General features: G+C 41.3%; 1 protein-coding gene across 1 annotated transcript; it reads right to left on the bottom strand.

The window, feature by feature from the left end:
* Positions 1-17,425: 17,425 nt before the first annotated feature.
* GCNT4 (glucosaminyl (N-acetyl) transferase 4) lies at positions 17,426-21,037 on the bottom strand. Its single transcript, XM_041486205.1, has 2 exons — positions 20,724-21,037; positions 17,426-19,275 (listed from the first exon to the last, which is right to left on the bottom strand). Exons 1-2 carry the CDS (start codon positions 20,810-20,812, stop codon positions 17,907-17,909), a joined length of 1,458 nt encoding a protein of 485 aa, XP_041342139.1. The 5' UTR covers positions 20,813-21,037; the 3' UTR covers positions 17,426-17,906.
* Between the last annotated feature and the right edge of the window lie 390 nt (positions 21,038-21,427).

Here is a 21,427-nt window from a genome sequence, read left to right as displayed (position 1 = left end):
CAATTCCTGTAGCCTCCCTCCTATTCTCCACACAGAGCTTATCAGATAGCTCTTCCATTTAATGGACACTGCAAAAAGCTATCTTTTTCAAACTTTATTTTTTTCTGGAGGGCATTAATTTTCAGAATGCAAGGGACTTTTCCATTTGGGAATTTCTTTGGAAATATACTTCACTTTTATATTAATTATTCCTCCTCAGACTGCATCACAAAGCCCTGGCCTCATCTCTCTCTTTAGATTTTAGCCTTTAAGCTTGCAGCATCCTTGGGGTTTCTCCAGAGACCCAAGCAGCCTTCCACTTCTCAGTATGCACTCTACAACCCTGCCACTCACAGGTCAGAAGCAACTCCATTGACTTCACAGCCCACAGGATACAGTTTCCAGTCACGTGCACCCACCTGAACATGGCTCCAAAACAGAGCATCTCTTCACTGTCTTAAAGTCTCTGTGGTGCTGTGAACAGCTGAGAGGAGTGGGCACTCCTAGCAACACAGGATCAGGATCTTTGCTGGTTTAATTGCCCAAGATCTAAGGTTTTTTTATTACCTTCTCATGTACATAACACTTAAATGTCTGCAGTAAAATTAACACACCAAGTTCAAATGAAAACCCTTTTATGCCCTCTTTTAATTTTTTTTTTTTTTACTGTCTTAAAAAGCACTCTTCACACTGTAAAACACAGTTCAACTGTGGGCTTCAAGCAAAGCCCACACCCATCTACCAGGACACACAACAAACAAGCACAGACAGCCACGTCCTGCAACACTGCAGCTGCTTCTGCTGAGCTTCTGAGCCCCTTCACCTATTTAAAGAATTGAGGGCACAGTATTTAAAACTGTGAGAAATCAGCAACACAACGAAGAGCTGAACAAGGTGAAGTCTCATAGGAGCGTATGCAGACGCAGCCCTGTCACTCTGCTGGCTTACAGCATCCAAGCCACCTCCCATTGCCCTCCGAGGAGCAGCACCAGGGCTGCACTTGCTCCAGGAGCCATTATGAGAAGCAGACATCCCCATTTCAGAGGACAGCATCCTTTCTGTCAACATCACCCTGCCTTTCTTTCATGCTGTGGCTCCTACAGATCATTATCCCTATTTAGAGCCAAATTTGTCAGACGAAGGTGTTATAAAACATATCAAAAAAAGGCAATATTTTGATCATTGACTAAAACATGCTGAGCTCCATTTTTTCCCAGAGTCAATCTCCTGGTCCAGACAATGGTACCTTTCTGTGAATATTAGAGAAAACCTGCCTTTAAGTTTGGATAGTGGAATAGTCTGCTACATGATATATAGGATTTTTTCAGCCACCCATGAGAAAGACAGCTTTCTGCCAAACCCTCAAGGATTTACTTGTAGAAGTTCTGGTCTCATGATGTCCTCAGGCACCTTGCAGAGACTGAGGGCCTTTCACCAAGGAACAGGGAATGAGTGTCCACTAAAACATGATATTCCCTTCCATTTTTCAGAAGCAAACACAATGGTCTTCAGTACAAAGGAGAAACCCCTTACCAGCAAAACACTCAGGTTTCTGGGTAGCAACAAACATGACTTAATTGCTCAGGCTTGCAAGACACAAAACCACAGGTTGGTGGGTACCAACTAATTTTGAAAAATCCAAATTAACTGTATAGTGGAAAATTGGACCTTGTCAATTTCTACAGAGTCATCAATCGTTCCCTGACAAGTTCCTCATGTGCATGCAACCCAGAGAAGCACTGCCTTTTTCTTCAGGTTCATCCTATCTCTACTCATTCTTTTTGCCAGTTTCCCTATCTTTTGCTACTTTGGACTGTCCTTCCAGCACAAGTCTTCTGTGTTCTGAACTTCCATTAATTTTTTTGGAGATAGTGACTTGCTTGAATCTCACTGCTGTCTCCCACCTACAAATTCTTCTTCATATTTCTCTGGTCACTAATTAAATTCAGCCTTATTTCCCATCATTTGGATTGCTTTTAATCAGCCACTGTTAATGGGTTATGGTTAGCTTATCCAGGCAGCACTTTTCTGGCCTTTTGTCTGTCACTAGTCATCACACTTTCCATTTAGTGAGTCACACATCGTCACTATCACACAAACACTGGAAACAGGACCTCAGATTGCTTGTAAGAGCCATCTCTGTAAAAAACATGTAGCGTCATTCATCCTTGACTAGAGAATGGGTTTCTGTTTTGGGAAAGAGGAAGGGAATTGTTGCAAATGTACAGAATTAAACCCTCATGTCATTTAACAGAAATCCTCTTAGTGATTATAAATGTTTATGACTAGCTGACCCATTTTACAGCAACCTGTTCTAATTTTAATGTAATTTTTCATTATATTAATCAAAATTTCTTGTTCATTTTTTTGGAAGTCCTAATCACCAGGGGTTATATTGCGCAGAATGGGAAGATTTTCCTAGGTCACTAGTAATCTCTGCAAATAAGTGTCCTGAAAACACTACACAATATCTTAACATCTTTTGCATAAAATAAATTGGTATTTAAACCTGGAGATTAATGTTTGTGCAATGGCTAGTGCAAATGGCATGAGATCTTGCTCCCAGCTTGTGCTTGCCTACACAAAACATCTGCTCTCAGTGGTTTTTCCCACTGACTAAGGCAGACTGCACAAGTCCCTTCTGAACCATTGCACCCTGGAGAGTAAGTCTTATACTGCACCACTATTTCATCCAAATTTCTCCTAGGAATGACCAAACATACCACACTCATGCCTGGAACCTCATAGGTCACACCTCTTTTCCACGAGACAGGGCATCAAAGAAGATGCATCAAAGCTGTTCAGGTGAGAAAATTGGAGGATCCCTTTTCTTTTTCATGTGGGAGCACATGGTAACCCCAAATATAAGCTCCAGAGAACAGAAAATTAAGGAAAGTTGAGATAATTGCTCTAACTGTGGCAGAAAAGGAGAAAACTAACTTCATATGAATTATACTCTTCTCCCTGTGGTAATTTTTATGCTTTGCTTAAGGATGGCACATTCTTCTTGTGGCTGAGGAAGTCTGCTGCAGCCTCAGTGGTTACTCTGAGCTTCTGCAGGAAGTGAAAGTGCAAAGGTCCAAGTCCATGGAGACAGAGCACAGGAGAGACTTTCCACCTGGAGAGAGGAGAAGGAGACCAGCATGGCATCAGACTGAGCTCTCTGAGGGACTGGCCCAGCCAGTGTGAACCCACAGTGAGTCAGACTTAGGGCAGTATGGCACAGGGGCTGGCACAATGATACCTCCAAACCTGAGAAGTCTGGCCAAGCAGAGACACCCCTTCCCTCCATTTGTCAACACCCATGAAGTGTGGGTCAGAGTAGCTGGACTAGTAGTGGATTACATTGTTATACATTGATACATACACAAATATCTCAGGTGAGCCATAAAATTTTCCTCAAGGCAGCCCGATGACCAACCTGAGTCACACACAGCACAAGAAAACAATAGCCCACATGGCAGAATGTTAATTTTGTTAAAATAAAAATTAAAAAACCCCAAAAACAAACAAACAAAAAAACACAAAAGGACAACTCAATACAAATAACTAAGGTGACAGCATACACATGGCCATCTTTAAACTTACAGAGGCACACAGACACACATCTCCCCATCTTGTGGGGAAGCTGTCCCAAACTTTGCACTTGAAAACCACGTGGATGTATTTTGCAAATCACGTTTGCTACTTGGAAGTGATGTCTGGGGTGACCACGATTGCTTTTCATCCTCTTGAAGCACTGACACTCACAAAAGCAAAGGCAGCAATTTCGTTAAATGTGTTTCTGCTTTGCTTCTGTCACTGGCTGACTCACTGTTTTGAAGGTCACTGTTTTCAAGAGATGACTAGATGAGATTTGTGTATCAAAGCTCCTTCCAGATGGTTCATGAGGGCTCTCATGAACTATCAAAGAATAATATCATCCCTATGACACAGAGTGCATAAATGACCTTCCTTATTTGTCTTCTTTGAGATAAAGCCAAGCCTAAACCAATCTTTCAGCGAGCCTTTCAGGTCATTACCATGTGCTTCAGGAAGGTACAGTAAGTACCTTTTCATAAAATGGTTCAGTACAAAACATGACACATGGCTTTCCAGTGAGTTTTCCTAATAGCTTTTCCTATCGGGTCTGTCTAAGATGAAAAGCAAAGTGAAGCATTAGACCTGGAAAGTCAGCAACCAGCTACATAATGCATTTGTCTTAGATAAGGTGGCAAACAAACTGAATTGGGTTTTTTTTCCCCCTTCCTGCAAACTCTACTGTTTGAAGCCTGTGGTTAGGCAGACTGCCTCCAATGCTGTGTGCCACAGCTGGCCCCTCTTGTGAAATTCACAGGAGCATCACACACAAAACCCAGAGCAGTATTTTCAGGAATTAAAACTTTCTGGTATTTTTCACTTCTCCTTACTGTTTATCATTTTGCCTGCATTTGATGCAGTAATTTTTCCAAGGTTCGTTTTCAGCTCAGTTACACTGCTCCCGGCCCAGCAGCCACTGTCACTACTTGAACTACGTGGCTGTTCAAGGGCTACGTGGCACACCTGGCTTATAGGCAGGAGGCTGACAGTCCCTTCTCATTACAGTGCATGTCTGCAGGAGAACTGAATGGGCTCCTCAAACAATAGCCATATCCTTTGGGACAAGAGAAGCAGTGGTGCTTCCTAGACTATAAAATCTTGGATGACTTTAAGAAAGACACATGAGTAAGGTGAATGTAAGCTAATATGGACAGATAATAAGGAAATTGCTATTAGGAGACTGCTTTGGCCATAACTTTGTTAGTTCTTCAAAGGCAGCCTCTAGGGTCTGCCTGGGCAGTGCAGTTGCAGCAGGATTTATTGCATTCTCTTCTTATGTGCATTTCCTGATGGATCTCATGTTCCTGACTTCAGAGGCCCCAGATTCTGAAGCCTAAAATCATATTTATTTTAGACAAGCTCAGCCTTATTAAAGTTCGCTGCTCAGCAGGTTTGTCCCCACAAGCAGCACAAGAGCTGCTGTGTGGGTTTCTAGGTGACTGCAAGACAATTACATTGGCTAGAAAGAAAAGAAACACAAATTAAACAATTGACAGGTCAAATACAGACATGAAGCCCTTAATCAGTGTCTACGAGACTGCAGTGAAAACATATACATGTACATCTATTTATACCCATCTATATTAACTGGCAGAATATACTGAGCAGAAACATTTTTTCTTTAGTACTGTGGGAGGAAGCCAATATGAAGCAAGAAATAAATAAGCCTCAGAGTGACCTTCTGGGCTGATGTATGCTGCAGACATTCCCAAAGCTGATGGAGACAGCATGATTAATTTTCATAAATTATTGAACCAAAATCAACTTTCAGCATCTAGAAATACATATCACGTTGATAGCTGTTGCATTATTCACCATACATGGCCCGATTGAAAACCTATTTGCCAAACAGTGAGTCAAACGTTTACTCATGGCAGCAAGGACATGCACACCTATACATAGAGCCTCAGGATTTTTGCAGAGGTTCACATCCTAACAGAGGTACCACACGTTCAGTATTTACTGCTGGCTTGCCTTGCAAGATTCATTTGCACTTTAAATGGTGACATCCCCATTCAGTGTGTGTTCTAAACACTCCACGTCTGTTAATGATCTCTGGGGGGCCAAGTCCAATGTCCTAGCTCCTGCTCATACTGCTTGCTTGCTATTTTAGGCCACACATGAAAAATATGAAAAATATGCTTTCCTCTCCTCTGTCCAAAGGCAATATACATCTTCATAATTCATTCTTCTTGAGTTTATCTGGACAAATGGTATCACAGACAGGCTGCAGAGCAGAATTTACTCAGCCACAAATGCAGAAAGAAGTGCCATATAGGACAAATCAGGAGGGAAGGATGTGGAAAAGGGGCCAGCAGAAGAATAAATATATTTTGGAGAGGATTTTCAGAGCATATATATGCCACTAAGTTATAAATATTCGGTCAAATATTTATTGAGATTTGTTTGCATACCTTTCATTAACACTTCTGTTCCTCAACACATTTTGCAGACAGATTCACTTCCAATAGCACAATACCTATTACAATGCCACAGCACCTCGTAATATTTTCACTGAGAAATGGAAAATGTTTCACCTGGAAACCTGAGTTTTTCACATTCAAGGAGCAATAAAGCTCAGGGTAAACTCTAAAAATGTAACTTTTTTTCCAAAAGGAAGACAAAATGTTTGCAGAGGAAATAGTTTTTTCAAAAATCCAGAATTCTGTAGAACAGCAGTTTCAGCAGATATTCTCTGACAAGCTGACTGGTAACCTCCTTGAAATCTCATATTTAATATCAAGCTCAGAGTTCTGCTTCAAATCTAACCATAACTCTTATCCAACTGATGTTATTTAAATGGCTTTGTCATAGCAGAAGCCAAGTAAATTAACTTCTTTTCATTTTAAACATTTTCTTTTCAGAGATATTCTGCACCTGTGATGTCTTGACTCTTTGTCATACTTTGCTGTCATATCTGGTTACTTGCAATATCAAAACTATGAAATTCAGGGATTGCCTGTATTTATATCTTTGTACAGACATGGGAGGGGACCTAGAAAAAACAAATGCCACTTAAATGGTGGCTCACTTGAACACAATAAAACCAGCATATAGACATTAGCACTATTTTGACTATATTCAGAATTTTAAAATTGCTATTTCTTTACATATAGATCCAGGAAGAAGGTAAGATCCCAGATATGTGATTAAGATATTGGTCACTGACTTAAACTGGAGGTCATCTTAGATAACCTGCATTTTTCAAAGCAATAAAAGTCATAATGGAAAAATACTAACAAAAGCTAAAACAACAAAATGCATATTGGGGCCAGGGAAAAGGAGCCTTCACACCATCTGCATCTTACACTACACAAGGAGAGTAAACGTGCTGTCTTTACACACATACACCCTTCCATCCTCTCCCCAGCCTTCATCTTTCTCCCACAGCATCCCTTGCAGCCCCCAGCCTCCTTGCCTGGCCTCATAGAGTTCCCTCCCCTCCCAGCAGGGAGCGAGGGTTGCAGAGCTCTCTCTCCATGGGCCTGGCACCGCCATGCCTGGGGATCATCCCTCCCTCCCTGCCTGCCTCCTGTCAGCAGCCAGTCCTTCAGCTGCACCACCAGCCCCAGGAGAAACTGATGTCTTCATAAAGAAGTCCTGCTCTCAGAGTAATATCTACAAGTAGAATCTTCTTTTAACCAATTTGACTGTGAAATAAACATTTTATAAACGTCGGGTAATGCAGATTGCATTACTGGCAGGGAAAAGCCAGTTGATTGGTCCAATGCAGCTGCACGATCATTGTCCACTTACAAACACTCCAATTGCCCTTACAACATTCATTTCAGAGTTATTAAAGTTAAGATATTTTTCAACAGAATTGTAAAACTGATTTGCTATGGAAGCTGTTTCTGACACTGGAAAACAAATGAAAACCAGGGTGAGTCGCTGCAGCCACAGCCAGAAGGGATCAGTCCCTTGGAGCATGGTCCTGAAACAACAGCCTGAATTACAGGCAGAAATTACATTTCACTTCTGTGACTCATTTACACCATTTCTCTTTCTACCTAATATTTAGTTAAACAGTAATCTTTCCCTGAGGAGGCCCCCACAGAGTCTGGAAAACTGAAGTCTAAAACTCTGTTTCAGGAAATGGAAGAAAAATTTCTAGAACCAGAAAAATTGCTGGGTCACTCTCAAGGCTTCCTGAGAAGTCTTTGAGTAAGCCTCATTTATAATTTTAAGGCAATCTGGTGGCAGGAAGGGGATCCCTGTGGAGGCAACAAACAGCCAAGAGCAACACTTTGAAGTCTGAAATGGGATTGTGCTGGGAGAAACAGTGATTACCTTACACCAAGGAGGAATCAAGGTGCGACTGTGCAGCAACAGTACCCCTCCATTGACTTCAGTTAGACCTGTCCAGTGACATACGTCTTCAAAAACTTGGCTTTTAGACTGAGTTTGTATCACTAGCTGGTGACTTTCCTTTAGCCTGTCGGCTGGCACTCTGAGTACGTGCATTAGTACGGAAGGCTGTAGCATAAAATCTCACAAGCAGCATTCTACTGCTGCAGGAGCAGCCATCACAAGTGCCAGCTGCAGACTTTTCCCCCAACCCAGGAACACCATTAGCTGTGACTAACAGCCCTTAAAACTCCCAGGGCCACTGTTACTGGATTACTGGTCTTCTCACCTTTTGGTTGAAGTGTCTGTATTAGTCTAATATCTTTGATTAGGTTTATGACTTTTTACTGATGTAGCTGCTTTTGTATGTGCTGCAGACATGATCATCTTTTTTACAGTTTATTCTCTGTCCTAACAAGATTAACCTACAAAAGGATAAACTACACTGTTAAACAGTTGTAACTTCTCCTACTAGTATGTTTTCAGCTGATTGAACAAGAGCAGAAAAACAAAAAGCTAACCACTTTTATGTGTAGACCACCATCACTGGTGCCGATTAACACCAGGGCCCTTTATGTCCATAATGCTCAATATGAGCACCTCCTATTCCCATTTGAGTTTAGCTTTATATTTTTTCCTAAGCTACTTATATGATTGTAACTGCAGCCTTGGGCAAATGTAGCCTGCCTTTTGCATAGTACAGAACAAGAAAAATCAGAGTCATTCCCATTTCAAGGCTTGCAAATACTGCTAAACTACTAATATCTTCACATGAAAAAGAATGAAACATACTCCTCGACAATTTGTTTTAAAGGCAAATTCCTTGGCTGAAAAAGAGCTGTAATTTTAATTTTATTTTGAGTATTTGGCACCATGTTCCAACCACTAGACCTCCATTATATTCCTGCCTGCTAGATTAAGCAATATGTAGTAGCTGATGTGTTCATTTTCTTCATTTATGGTTCAAGATCAAGTCGCTTGGGGTTAAAAAGGCAGGCATTTCCATTTATCAGAAGCACTGACATAATTTCTTTTTGGCTGCTTTCCCTTCCCTCTGTGTGCTATTTTACTTTTATCTGGTCAAGTCACTCATCCATAACTCAGTTTCCATTAAACACTCAGCACACGGTTTGTTCGCATCAGCAGGGTCGACTGCGGCGCTGAACAATGGCCCAGTTGCACCTCCCAGGACTTCTCAGCAAGGAGATGCCTACAGAATTGCTTTTTTGTACACATCACACAAAAAGACAAATGGTAGATCACAACAATAGACTCAAAAGAAAACAGAAATAAAAGGATATAGCAGCAGAATTTACCCAGCAGCCAAAGGAAAGGGGAATTAATCCACTGTTAGAAAGACTGCTGGACCAATTCGCTGTGAAGCAAAGTAACCTAGCAGGGACACAGCAGCTAGGCAACTCATCCTGGTTTGGCATTCCAGTCCTCAAACATACCCCCAGTCCCAACCTTGGAGACAAGAGAAGCTCCTGGGTGCCCTACCTTTTGACTGACTGTCTTGACACCACTGCAGGATGGCATCACTATTTGACTCGATGCAAAAAGAGCCAAATACCAACTGAACCATCTGAGCAGGCACCTCTCACATCCCTATGACGTGACTGTGTGGACAAACATGATCTTATCACCAGTGTTGCCAGCTAACCGAGTCTTGGACCCTGAGTTCAGTTAGCAGCACGCAAAAAGGAATGCAGGTCTTTACAGCCCAGCAGTCACTGTGGTTTACTGGAGCACAAAGGTTCATCACACCTCTGCTGAAGGAGAAGACACCAGCCACCGGGAGAGTGGATATTCAGAGCCATCTTTCTCAGACACTGTGCAAAGTGCCACTTGTTCAGCAGAAAACATTTCAAATTAATTTTAAACTTTCTGTGAACAATACTCAAACTTCATGCTACCATCAGCTAACCTGGAAAATATGGAAAGTCTAAGGAAAGGCAGTGGAAGATGTTGTCACTCTACCCCTCAGTTAGACTGGAATATCATGCAGAACTCAAGAGTTTAGTTGGTGAAAAATTTGAAACAGATTTGAAAAATAAATCTGTTAAAACCCCAAGCAAACACAAATAGTAGAAATATGACAGCAGAAAATACTCTTTTGTTGAAGTGGTGGCCAAATACTCTTGGGCTAAGCAAATGAGTTCTGGCTACAGGTTAAACTGGCTTTCAAAGTGCACTTATCATTTTATCACAACCCAAACCTCCACTTCCTATAACTGGTCGTCTGAAGGGAATGTGTCTGCATGCTTGAGTGCTTTTTCTCATTGGGAGCCATGCAGCCCAGATTTTGTCTCCTCTCTTTCCCCAGGCTGCAACACTGGTGGGACAGAGGCCACCTCTTCTGCCCCCTTGCCTAGTGACTGCAGACGGCACAGCCTCTGAGGCACTGGGGAAACTGGTGATGATGGTGCCACAGTGCCAGCAGCAGCTCTGTGGTGTGCACGTCTGTCCAACAACTGAAATGGAAGCATATCACTTCACACAGACTGAAAAAAACCTTTCAGGTAAGTACTCCAGGTAAATCTTTCTTTAATATCTATTGTTCTTGGTATTCTGCTTATTTAAATGTCTTGGATTTCTGAAACTGAATGCAAAACTATCCCCTCAATGACTGCAGAGAAGTAAAATGCTACAGCTACTCAATTTTAGGATGACTCAGTTTTTCATGTCTTCAGCTCTACGGTTTTATCACTGCAGAACCTGCCTTTGGCTGCCTTCAAATGAGGACAAGACATACAGTAATTGAAGACATACTCTGTCTGCTCCAAAGATCTATGTATGGAGTCTTTAAATAAATCTTAATTTAAGAAAGCCATAAGACAGACTGCCATGATTCTTCAGCCAATAAAAACAACACAGATAATACAATTAGTGGCTGGTCTGGAAAATTATAATGCTGATGTGCTCTAATGAAACGAAACAGAGACAATGCTTGCTGTGCTGGCTGAGTGGCCTGATTCCTGCTCCAGCTTGGTTCATGGAGGCAGCTCCATCCTCAAGAGGCTGACTTGCATGCCAACAGATACATGCTTTTCTGGTTCTGCTCTACCATACCCAATTCTGGAATCTGAGACCTAGAAAAGAAATAAACCACCAAAGCGTGCTGAAGGTTTCACAGAAGTACAACTTTGTTCTGCAGAGAGGGATGCATCCACATCCCAGCTGAGCAACAGCTTGGAACTAAGAAAGAATTTTAAAGAATATTGTTCGTAATACAAAAGTTAGAAAAGTGACTGCAACTTCTTACAATAACAGCTGTATGTCATCCCTATTCAAGTCACAGCATCACCTGTTTTTTCAATTACTTGGAATTGCTTTTCCAAAGCAACTTTTCTCTTTTTTTATAATGTACATAATTTTACTCCCTTGGATATATCTTCTTGATACAGCCTTATATATCATCTATATCGATATAATCTATAACTATCTATATCTACATCTAAATTTATATATCTCCTGTACCACACAGAATTCTACACAAGAGGAAGAAGTTAAGTTTGGCAGAAGGAACAAAGGATATTTTTGATAATTTTCCCTTCAAATACAAGTGGAGTAAAATACAGTTAATCTCCCTGGGGTTCGAGCACATAAATGTACCAGTTCAGGCCCAGGATAGCTGAGCATATGCACATGTCCCACTAAAGTCAGTTAAATAGAAATTCACCTATGGCACATGCTGATTGCACTAAGAATCCTTAGAACTGCTTCAGGGGCAGAAAGGAAGTTTTGGACTCCAAAGAAGCTTCGAGTAAATGAGGACTAAGTAATAAAATTTAATTGAGATGGGTGTCTTACAACCATAAAGAAGCTGGGACTGCTGCATTAAAAGGTAAGAAACAACAGTAGGGGGGAAAAAGCAAGCATAACACTGCTTGGAGAAAGTAAATTGGGAACTTCAATTCTGCTGTATCAAACCACTGTAGCAAGAATACTTCTGCTTTCTGCTATCTGAAAGTTCTTGAAATGGATCTACAACCAATTATTCGATACATCAGATAAAAATGAATATACCACCAGTATTTTCATCCTACTTCCTATGGTCCCTAGCAATTTAGTGCTGAAATATTTGTGTGTAGTTACTTCCAAGTGTGATTTCCAATTCCTGTCACAGATATTATTAAATGGTGATATGAACTTCTACAGTACAAGTTGCAGTTATTCTTATTTTCCAGCTGTTATGCCACAACAACATTAATAGCATAATGGCTATAAATATAGTAGCATAACAGCTGGTATGGTGGTAATAATGCCACCTGCAGCATCCCTGTATACTCTCTCATCTTCTCATCGCCCCAGGCAAAGCTTAGACTTGCCATCCTTTCCACCTCAGAGCACAAACTCAGGCAGAGAAAAGAGGCTCAGCAATAAAAAAGCTGTTGTTGCTTAATCTAAATCACAATGAAGTCTCTAATTGTAGCCCAGGGAAGAGTCTTTTAAGTAAGCCCACGTGTGTTAGAAGCAAATGCTTAAGATGCAAATGGGACGTCAGTCAATAGTTTTTCAAACTAGCTCATATTAAAAATTATTTACTACATATAACACAGAAAGCATCATTAAAAACCATTCACCTGTCATGAGCAGAAAAATCAGATGCTCCTTTTTCTGCCCTCTCTGATGCAACCAGCACAGCACCCTGAGTCTTTGCAATCCCCTAGTCAAATTCCAGTAAATTTTAAAGCACCTATTTTTTTACAAGACAAGAAACTGATATAGGCTTCAGGAATTTCTTTGCTAAATCATCTTTGTTTTTAAAATGTACTAACTCAAGTCTCGCTTGCCTTGATCAGAGATGGCCACAGCAACCATGCTATATGTAACATTTCCACCTAAATCTCTGCTAAGACATATAATTGGAGGCTCAGTCGCAATAAAACTTACTGTCCTTGCCCCGGTTTAAAAATACCATCTAACTCCTTCCCATCTAGGTTGGGTTGACCCTGGCTGGATGTCAGCTGCTTAAAAAAGCCGTTCTGTCACTCCCCTCCTCTGCTGGCCTGGGGAGAAAAAATGTAATGAAGGCTTCTGGGTTGAGATAAGGACAAGCAGAGATTGTTCACCTATTAATTACTGTCATGGACAAAACAGACTCAGCTTGGGGCAAATAAATGTCTTACCAGTCAGGACTAGGGAAATGAGAAATTAAAAACAAATCTTTAAAAACCCCACCTTCCCTCACCCCTTCCTCACGGTGTTACCTTCCTCAGGGAGCAATCCTTCAAGCACAGCCTGCTCTAGTGTGGTACCCTCACGGGGTCACAGATCCTGCCAGGAAACCTGCTCTAGTGTGAGCTCCTCTCTCCATGGGGCCAGAGGTCCTCCCAGGACCCTACTCCAGTGCGGACTTCCCATGGGGTTGCAGCCACCTTCGGGCACCCACTTGTTCCACTGTGGGCTCCTCAACGGGCTGCAGGTGGATCTCTGCTCCACCATGGATCCCCATGGGCTGCAGGGGCGCAGCTGCTTCACCACGGCCTGCAGAGGAATCTCGGCCCCAGCATCTGCAGCACCTCCTGCCCTCCTTCTCCACTGGTGTGGAAGAGGTACCTTTGTACTGAGGTGTGTCTCACAGTCTCAATCCTCTCTTCTCTGGCTGTAGCTGCTGTGGCTCAGTATAGCTTTTTTCCTTTATTAAATACGGTATCCCAGAGGTGCTATCATCATCAGCCTTGTCCAGCAGGAAGTCCATCTTGGAGCTGGCTGGCACAGGCTCTGTCAGATATGTTGGGAAGTTCCTGGTGCCTTCTCACAGAATCTACCCCCACCCTCCTCCTGCTACCAAAAAATTGCCATAGACCTTCCTACTTGAGAAAATGCCTCATCCAAAAGTTTGTGGTTTTTGCTTTCTCTGTCTTCTAAAAAAGACTGGTATTATAAAGAGGAGTATCCCTTAGCCATAGAAAATGAAAGAGTTATGTAGCTGTGAAGAAACAGAACTGGGATAGAGTGTTTAACTGTCAGCTTGAAATACTAAACAGCACTGGGGTACTTTCAGTACAGATTTACTGCATCTCAGTAACAGATCACATTGTTCTGAAGTATCACTTCTGTGAGCAGAAATTATCATCACCAAGAACAACCCAGGTTCTGTAAAAACATCGAGCTAAAACAGATATTATACGTGAAATAAAACTCAAGGTCACACTGTAAACACACATTAGTGCGCCACATATACTCCACATTTGCTGCCCACCTACTGGTTTTCTTAGGTTTATACATTCTGATTTAAATGCCACACTAATGACACTGTAGTCATAGAAATACTCAACAGGCCAAGTCCATTTTAATTACAGTTACAGATTAGAGTCTAATTCCTAGTCTTTCCTTTCACATCCTTTTATTCCCATGCCAAAGAAAATACGTAGTGAGGCATTTATGTTGGTATATACTATCCTCCGGATTACATGTCTAGCCTAATAAATTCATTAACAAGACAAGTAGTACAAATGTTGGCTCTGCATCTCTTCCACTAAAGCTCATTATTTCCTTTTCTTCCTTACTTAATTTGTCTGTGTTGGAATGCATTCAGCATTTTTGCTGTTTTCAGACACTAATAAAATGGTGGGCTGGACATGTACACCAGTGCTGACAGCCAGGAGCAGTACTATTGTCCTGCTTATGCATCCTTCCTGAATGGGAAAACTAGGTCAGCTGATAGTCCAGATTCTCCATGTGACCAGCACAGGGCAGGGTGGGTGGAAGAAGGCCAGCATAGTGCTTCTTCAGCAGAACAAATACTGAAGAAACCAATATGTGCAAATGTATGTGTACTTCAAATTCGTGAAATAACTTACAAGGGGACTCTCTCAGAAGTGAGGAAAAGAATGCAGAGGGAAAAAGAAAAAGGAAATCTAAGCTTTACTAAGGAAAATAAAACCAAACCAACAAACAAAGAAAACCACCAAAAAAAACCAAAAAAAACCAAAAAAAAAACAAAAAAAAAACCAAAAAAAAAAAAAAAAAAAAAAAACATGTGAGAGCAGGTAAGTGCCTATAATCTAAGTTTCAGCCAAAATAAAACTTTTTGTTTTGCCATAAACTAGGTTCAGCCACCTTCCTCACAGAAAGTTTGTGTATCACGCCTTGGGTCCAGCAATAGCAGACCCACCCATGTAAAGAGCAGTGATGCTGAGGATGTTACATACCCCTGTAGTCTAATCACTTAACTGTGATCCAGGAATCAGTATGGCAACACTGCTGAATGCAAAGCCAAAAAACCGAGAGAAAACTATTCAAAAGTTAAGACACTTACTTATATTTTGACTGCTCTTTTCTTTGGAAACAATGGAAAATATTCCTCCTTCCATAGAGATCTGCAAGAGTCTCGGGAAACCCAGCTCAAATTCACTGTTGATCCTGCTGTGAGCAAGAAGCTGGACTAGAGGATCTTCCAGCCTCACTAATCCAATGACTGATTTTTGTGAACTGCCTTTTTACAACCTTGAATAGCCTTTAAAGCTGCTTTCAGAACAGCAGAAACATCTCGAATTCATTGGAAAATCAGCATTTCATAAAGCTGCAGCTATGCCTGTACACCGCCCACTTCCTCATCCAGCAAACACGGTGGTAGTGGCTGATGCTGCCTCACGCCGCGCCACATCCGCCTCCGCTTCTCCACCACCTTGGAACGATGAGGTGCCTTCTTCCAAACCAGTTAAATGACAGGCATCATTCAACCCAATTCAATTAAAATAGCACAAAGCTGCATGTTGATTAAAATTACACATTTCAATGAAGTTTAATGTGCTGGTGGATTATTTTTATAAATCTATGGCAGATCAAAAAACTACAATTAAACCCAAATGGGTATATGTGTACATACATACATAAGCCAGTTTAAATAAATACAAAATTTCAAATATATCATTAAGCATTAAGCATTAATTTATATTTATAGAAGGATGTAGCTTGGCCCTCTTGGATCCTAACATTCTCTTTTATTAACTTTTTTACCACATGAGGACTCTATTTTATATGCAAGCACTAATACATGAATCTGTAAATACTATCAATATTTAATTTTCTACAAAGTATTTATAAATTACATCAAGTCAGGACAGTCTTGAGTAGACAGGGCATGTCACTGAAGTATGCAGTTTTAACACAGATGTTAAAAATAATCCCCATTTATTTCAGAAACAGTACATTTAAGAAATACTTGACCTGTGCAGCCACAGACTCCATAAATAGTTTTGTGGATAATAAATTATCCACAAAATAAGTGAATACTAAATAATTAGTATTGTGCAACCAAACCCACAACACCCACAGGTTTCAAAGTGCTTAGCAAGACAATAGAAGATTATGGTTCCCAATCTACAATGGGAACAGCTGAAACAGAAAACTCAGGTGGCTTGTCTGAGATCTTACTGAAAATCAGTGTCACAAATGTGGAAAAATGCCTGAGAATCCTGACTCTCAAGCCAGTCTTGAGCCATGAATGACTTCACTGTGACTAAATTTATAAACAAAATCTGAGACCAAAAAGCAGCTTGGTTCTTTCAGCTCAAATAAGGAACAAAGATTTCTCATTGATATGAGATATGGTCATTACTACAGCAATCTGTAGATTAGTAAGACCAGATACAGATATCCCAAAGACACTCATGGGGAAAGATCCCTTAATAAAGGACAGATGGCTACAAAGACAGTGGCATGGAGAAAGCTAAACCGCTGGATCCACTGGAACCACCAAAACTGAACTTGTGGCAGGGCAGCACTCCAGAAAAACCCCCAAAATGCCAGTGGCATTTCTGAGTTGCAGGAGTTTCTGCAGAGACCCCTGCACTTGCAAACACTTCCCTCATGCTGGAGTGTGGGAAGCCCAGCTGCGAGAAGGCTCCTGAGCCACTTCACTCCTAGGACGCCTGGCAGGGCCATGGCAGGCAGGGACTGGAGAACTCTTGCTCCACAGCTGAACCAGGGCCCATTAAGGCACCTGTCGGCCTGGGACCATGATAGTGCACACCCACGGGACTTGCACAGAAACACACTTCATTTCTGTAATATGGCTATTCTTATGATTACTGCTCAACTTTGTGTGTTCAACACTTCAACAAAGCACCACACTGCTGAACACCAACTGAAAATAGCTCTGTGTGTAGGGATACTGTCTCAAGAGCACTGGAATTTCACATAAAGATATTCCTACAGGCAGAGTAGAAATGAAGGTTGACCTCTTTTGGCACGAACACCTTCCCCAAGTGGCTGCAGAGACTGCCCTTAGGGCATGCATTTATTCTGCCTTTGGAGGGCACACAACTGTATGCACTCAACAGTGCACAACTGTTCCAACCAACTTTCACTGTCTGTGAAACCAACAGTGTTGGCACAGCTTCTGATCACACGCTTTTTAGAAGGAAAAGCAACACCCAGGTTAGCTGGGAGAAGAGAACAATGGTACACACACAATGCAGTATATAGGGATCTTCTTTCCCTTATATCATCCAGTCATATTCACATTGCAAAGATCTATGCAGCTCCCACAGATGAGAAGTGTGGAACTTCAGGTGAGGTCACATGGCTCATTTGGTGTTCAGGCTGATCTCATGGTTTTTTTCTGTGAGATGGGCACTTGCAGTTTTCCTGAGGTAGCAGATACAGAGGTCTTCCCTTTATTCCTTTAATAAAAGCAAAAGTGAAGGAAAACAGGACAGGCAGACAGAAGTGCTGAAGTTTCTTATGAAAGATACAAACACACTTGAAGTAAAATACATTTCTAAAATACTCCACTGGGACAGAGAGCACAAGAGCTTCCAAAAGCAAACTTCACCATCTCAGAATCACCTGAAGACAATTACAGGTTTAATGTGGCAAAACAGTTAATCAGTGAGAAATTACATAAATAAATAGCCAGCCACTGGCTCTGCAGGGCCCTGGACGTTACATAGAATGGACATTTTCCTCACTGCCATCCTGCAGCAGGTCAAGGCAGCAGAACTGCAGGTGCTGTGCACACAGCAGGGACAGCAGAGAACACAGCGCTGCTATGTCAAGGCATTTGTAGAACTTAAGTGCAGAAAGTGCTCATCAGAGGACAAATGTACCCACTCCTTCTGTTGTTCTGCAACCTTTTCTGCCAAGCATTTTACCAAGACAGGATCTACTTTGGAGTCAATCTTGTTGGCGAACCAGTGTCCATAATTCAGAAGCCATCTTAATTCTCCAGCCCCATAGATGCAGACACTGCGAAGGTGGGTACCAGTGCATGGAGGATACAAATAGTCTTCAAGATAATTCCATTTCACCAGACGAGTTTTGCTTTGTAAGTCTGTTACATCTTGGGATGACCTTGGAACTTCCCCAGGGACCCCGGGGACACGAACAAGAGTGGCCCAGAAATGTTCATCTGGAGAGTATGTGTCCCTTGACCACTCAAAAAAATCTTTTGCAAGTGAGCTTTCAAGGGTATATTGAATAAATTCTCGGCTTAAAACAAAATAGGCACTGCCTACAAATATCTCAATATCATGAGGTGGCGGATTCTTGGAAATGTTGGTTTTTACAGGCATCTGCACGTATTCATAAGGCACTTTCATAAGCTCATAGTGATAAGTAAATCGTTCTCTTTTGCTACTGCTTGGCTTTGAAGTTTCCAGCATGTTTCCTCCACCAAGTTTCTTCAGTTCAGCAACCAACTCAAAATTTGATCTCAAAGGGAAATCTTGGCCACACAAATTAATAGCATACTTCCAAGGAACTGGAGAGTCCATCAAATCAGACAAACAATTGAAATCTGCTTGCAGACGTGAAATATGTGCGTAGTCCACTGTCTCCAATTTTGATGCAATGAAAATATTTGGAAAACATTTAGCTAGATTGTTCAAAGCAGATTTGAAACTTTTTGCTGCTTTTTGATCATAATGGATGCAGTAAATATTCTGACGACTGTACAATGAATGTATGAGCCTTTCTACCATTGCTGCATCTTTGTGAACAACCAAAGAATAGGCAATTGGAAAACTCTCCTCCTCTGCAGAAACAGGTTTTAACTGGTATTTCCTAAGTGAACGATATACATGACAGTCACTTGTCATTGCTACAATATCTTCATCAGCTAAATCAACTATTTCTTTTCTTCTTATCTCTAAACTCTTCCCAATTTCATGAGGATCTTGCTCATATATAGATGAACAATTAATTTCATACTGGAACTCATTTCTAGGGTATGAATATCTGTTTCTAACATAAGAAGAAGTGCTTAAGAAGTGCTCAACTAAGTAAATGCCTTTAGAGGGAAAAAAGTGTCTTTCGACATGGAGGAGCTTCAGCAGTGCAATCAGCCACCCAGTAACACACAGAATCAAGATCTTCCTTCGTGAGGGACATTTGTAGGACCACTTGTGTCTCTTCATTCTGCAAGAAAGAAAAGACATAGTGTTACTTTAAATCTGAAATCACCTCTGAAATCATCAGAGATCATTCCAACCTCAAAGAAAGATATGTGCACACCAGTCTGCCTACAGCATAAATACCACCTTATTAGGAAGGTCACTGGTAATCTCTAGTTTCTTCTTAACCATAACTTTAAAATTTCATTTCCCCAAATTAGCTAAGTGACAGCAATAAACCAGATGATTTCCAGTCAAATAAGAGTATCAGAACAGGACTCCCACAGTTTTTTTTCCAGACATTTTTAAGACCTCTAATGAGCCACAAACTGAAGTACAGCAAACCCTGGATTGGCAAAGACATTACTGTCATTCATGTGAGTAGAAAGGATTGTTTATTTTCCTGAGTAACTACAAGACATTCAACAGGAGCAGCACAGGGATGTCTAGGAAGTCTGCAAAGAATGTGTGCCTAACAGTAGATATTAGTATTGTTTTTTAAAAAGCATGAAACTGAAAGCTTTAGAATTCAAACACCGCATTCTCATTATCACAAACACTGGAGCTGACTCATGAAGATGTTCAAGGGAAAATTAATTTCCTTCCTGTCCTGACAAGATCTTATAAGCCCAAAGTCTCCTTTCTCTCTTCAGATTCCTTCTGGAAAATACTTGTAACTTGCCCTGAAGACAGAGGTGGATAAAGACATAGAACTTTCATCCACTGGTATGAATGTATAAAGAAGGTACCCTTCTGAAGGCAAAAGGGGTGGCAGTAGTAAGCAATAGCGCATCCGTCCTGTTCTCTGCCATGTGACGCAACCTTGGATGTGACCACAAAAACACGTGGCCCCTTTTTATACCGCATGTTATTTAATAAAATTCATGTGTAGCACATTAACAACTGAGGTATTACCACAATAAAAGCTAAATACAGAGATCCTCTTCCACATAGCTTTGCTTTACTGGCTGAGTGTAATCAGCATTGTTACTATCCCCAAATTAAAATTAGACCAGAACCACATAACAACTGCAGCAGTAAACTTAGCTCTACTTAGCTTAAAATAAACTCTACTTTGTTTTTAAATTGAACAGCTCCCAGTATTTTCTTTTGAATATAAGTTATTTCAGGGTGCTTCCAGAGCCAATAAAATGGTGGGGCCAGCAGATGTGGCTCAGATGCCTGGACATCTCACATATGTATGAGAATGAAGTACTGAGATGTGCATTCAAATATACTGCAAGACTAACTTGGGCATCTTTAGCATTCCCTTTGATGTCAGGTCTTGCAAGCTGTAGCTACATTCAAATTGCAGCTTGTCAAAGCAGAGCTTTTTCATTTGTCTGTTCTCCCTTGACTTTGCCTTTCCCTGTGCATCTTTGTCCCAAGTATTTTTATCCTAGGGCAACAGAAAGAAGGAAATGTTATCTCCTGGGCGCTGCCAGATACAGACCAGGGTCAGCCAACACATACCTATTTCGTAGAAAGCTCAGCAACTCTCTGCAGGTTTTAGAAACAGTCTCCAGGTATGCTAACAAAGAAAGAAAAAAAACAGATCTCATAGAATCATTGAATAGTTTGAGTTGGAAGGGACCTTAAAGATAATCTCTTTCCAAAATCCCTGCCATGAGCAGGGAACCTTCCCCTAGGCCTTGAATAATTCCAGGGATGGGGAATCCACAACTTCTCTGGGCAACCTGTTGCAGTGCCTTATCATCCTCAAAATGAAGTGAGACATTCATATCCCTATGAAGACAAAAAATCCCACGTTCCCCCACAGCAAGCAGGTGCTTTCCTTCATGTCTTCTTCAAATTAATCCCAGCCCAATGTCGAATCTAGGTTTCCCCTTTACCTATTTCCTTTATGTATCTGTGTTCCTGGAAAAAAAATCACTTTTAAAAACTGCTCGTAACCAAAGGCAGGTTTTCAGTCATATGAAAAAAAGCCTTCTAGAGGGGAAAACAGGTAACCTGCCCTGGCTTTTTATTTTGGAGGGAGAAGACCTATGTGGTGTTGCCTTTCTGTGAAGCCCACCCCACGCCTCTGCCCAGTGTCTCCCTGGCTACCAAGGACAACACCTACCACCCCTGCCTGAACAGGGATTGCCTAAATCAAGGAGTGAATCATCTCTTACTCTCTCCTTCAAAAAGGCGAATCTGGACAAACAAAAAGAAGG

This window comes from Pyrgilauda ruficollis, unplaced genomic scaffold, assembly GCF_017590135.1.
Source record: "Pyrgilauda ruficollis isolate IOZ18807 unplaced genomic scaffold, ASM1759013v1 scaffold74, whole genome shotgun sequence".
Classification (NCBI taxonomy): Eukaryota; Metazoa; Chordata; class Aves; order Passeriformes; family Passeridae; genus Pyrgilauda; species Pyrgilauda ruficollis.
The sequence above is the reverse complement of the archived record's forward strand: the minus strand, read 5'-3'. Positions and strand labels throughout refer to the sequence as shown.

What these genes read in the sequence shown, in the direction of transcription:
- GCNT4 (XM_041486205.1), bottom strand. Translation starts at nt 20,812, where the DNA reads ATGAGATCTGTTTTTTTTCTTTCTTTGTTAGCATACCTGGAGACTGTT. An exon ending in CTGAGCTTTCTACGAAATAG is followed by an intron (nt 19,276 to 20,723) that starts GTATGTGTTGGC and finishes TCTTTCTTGCAG; the next exon opens with AATGAAGAGACACAAGTGGT.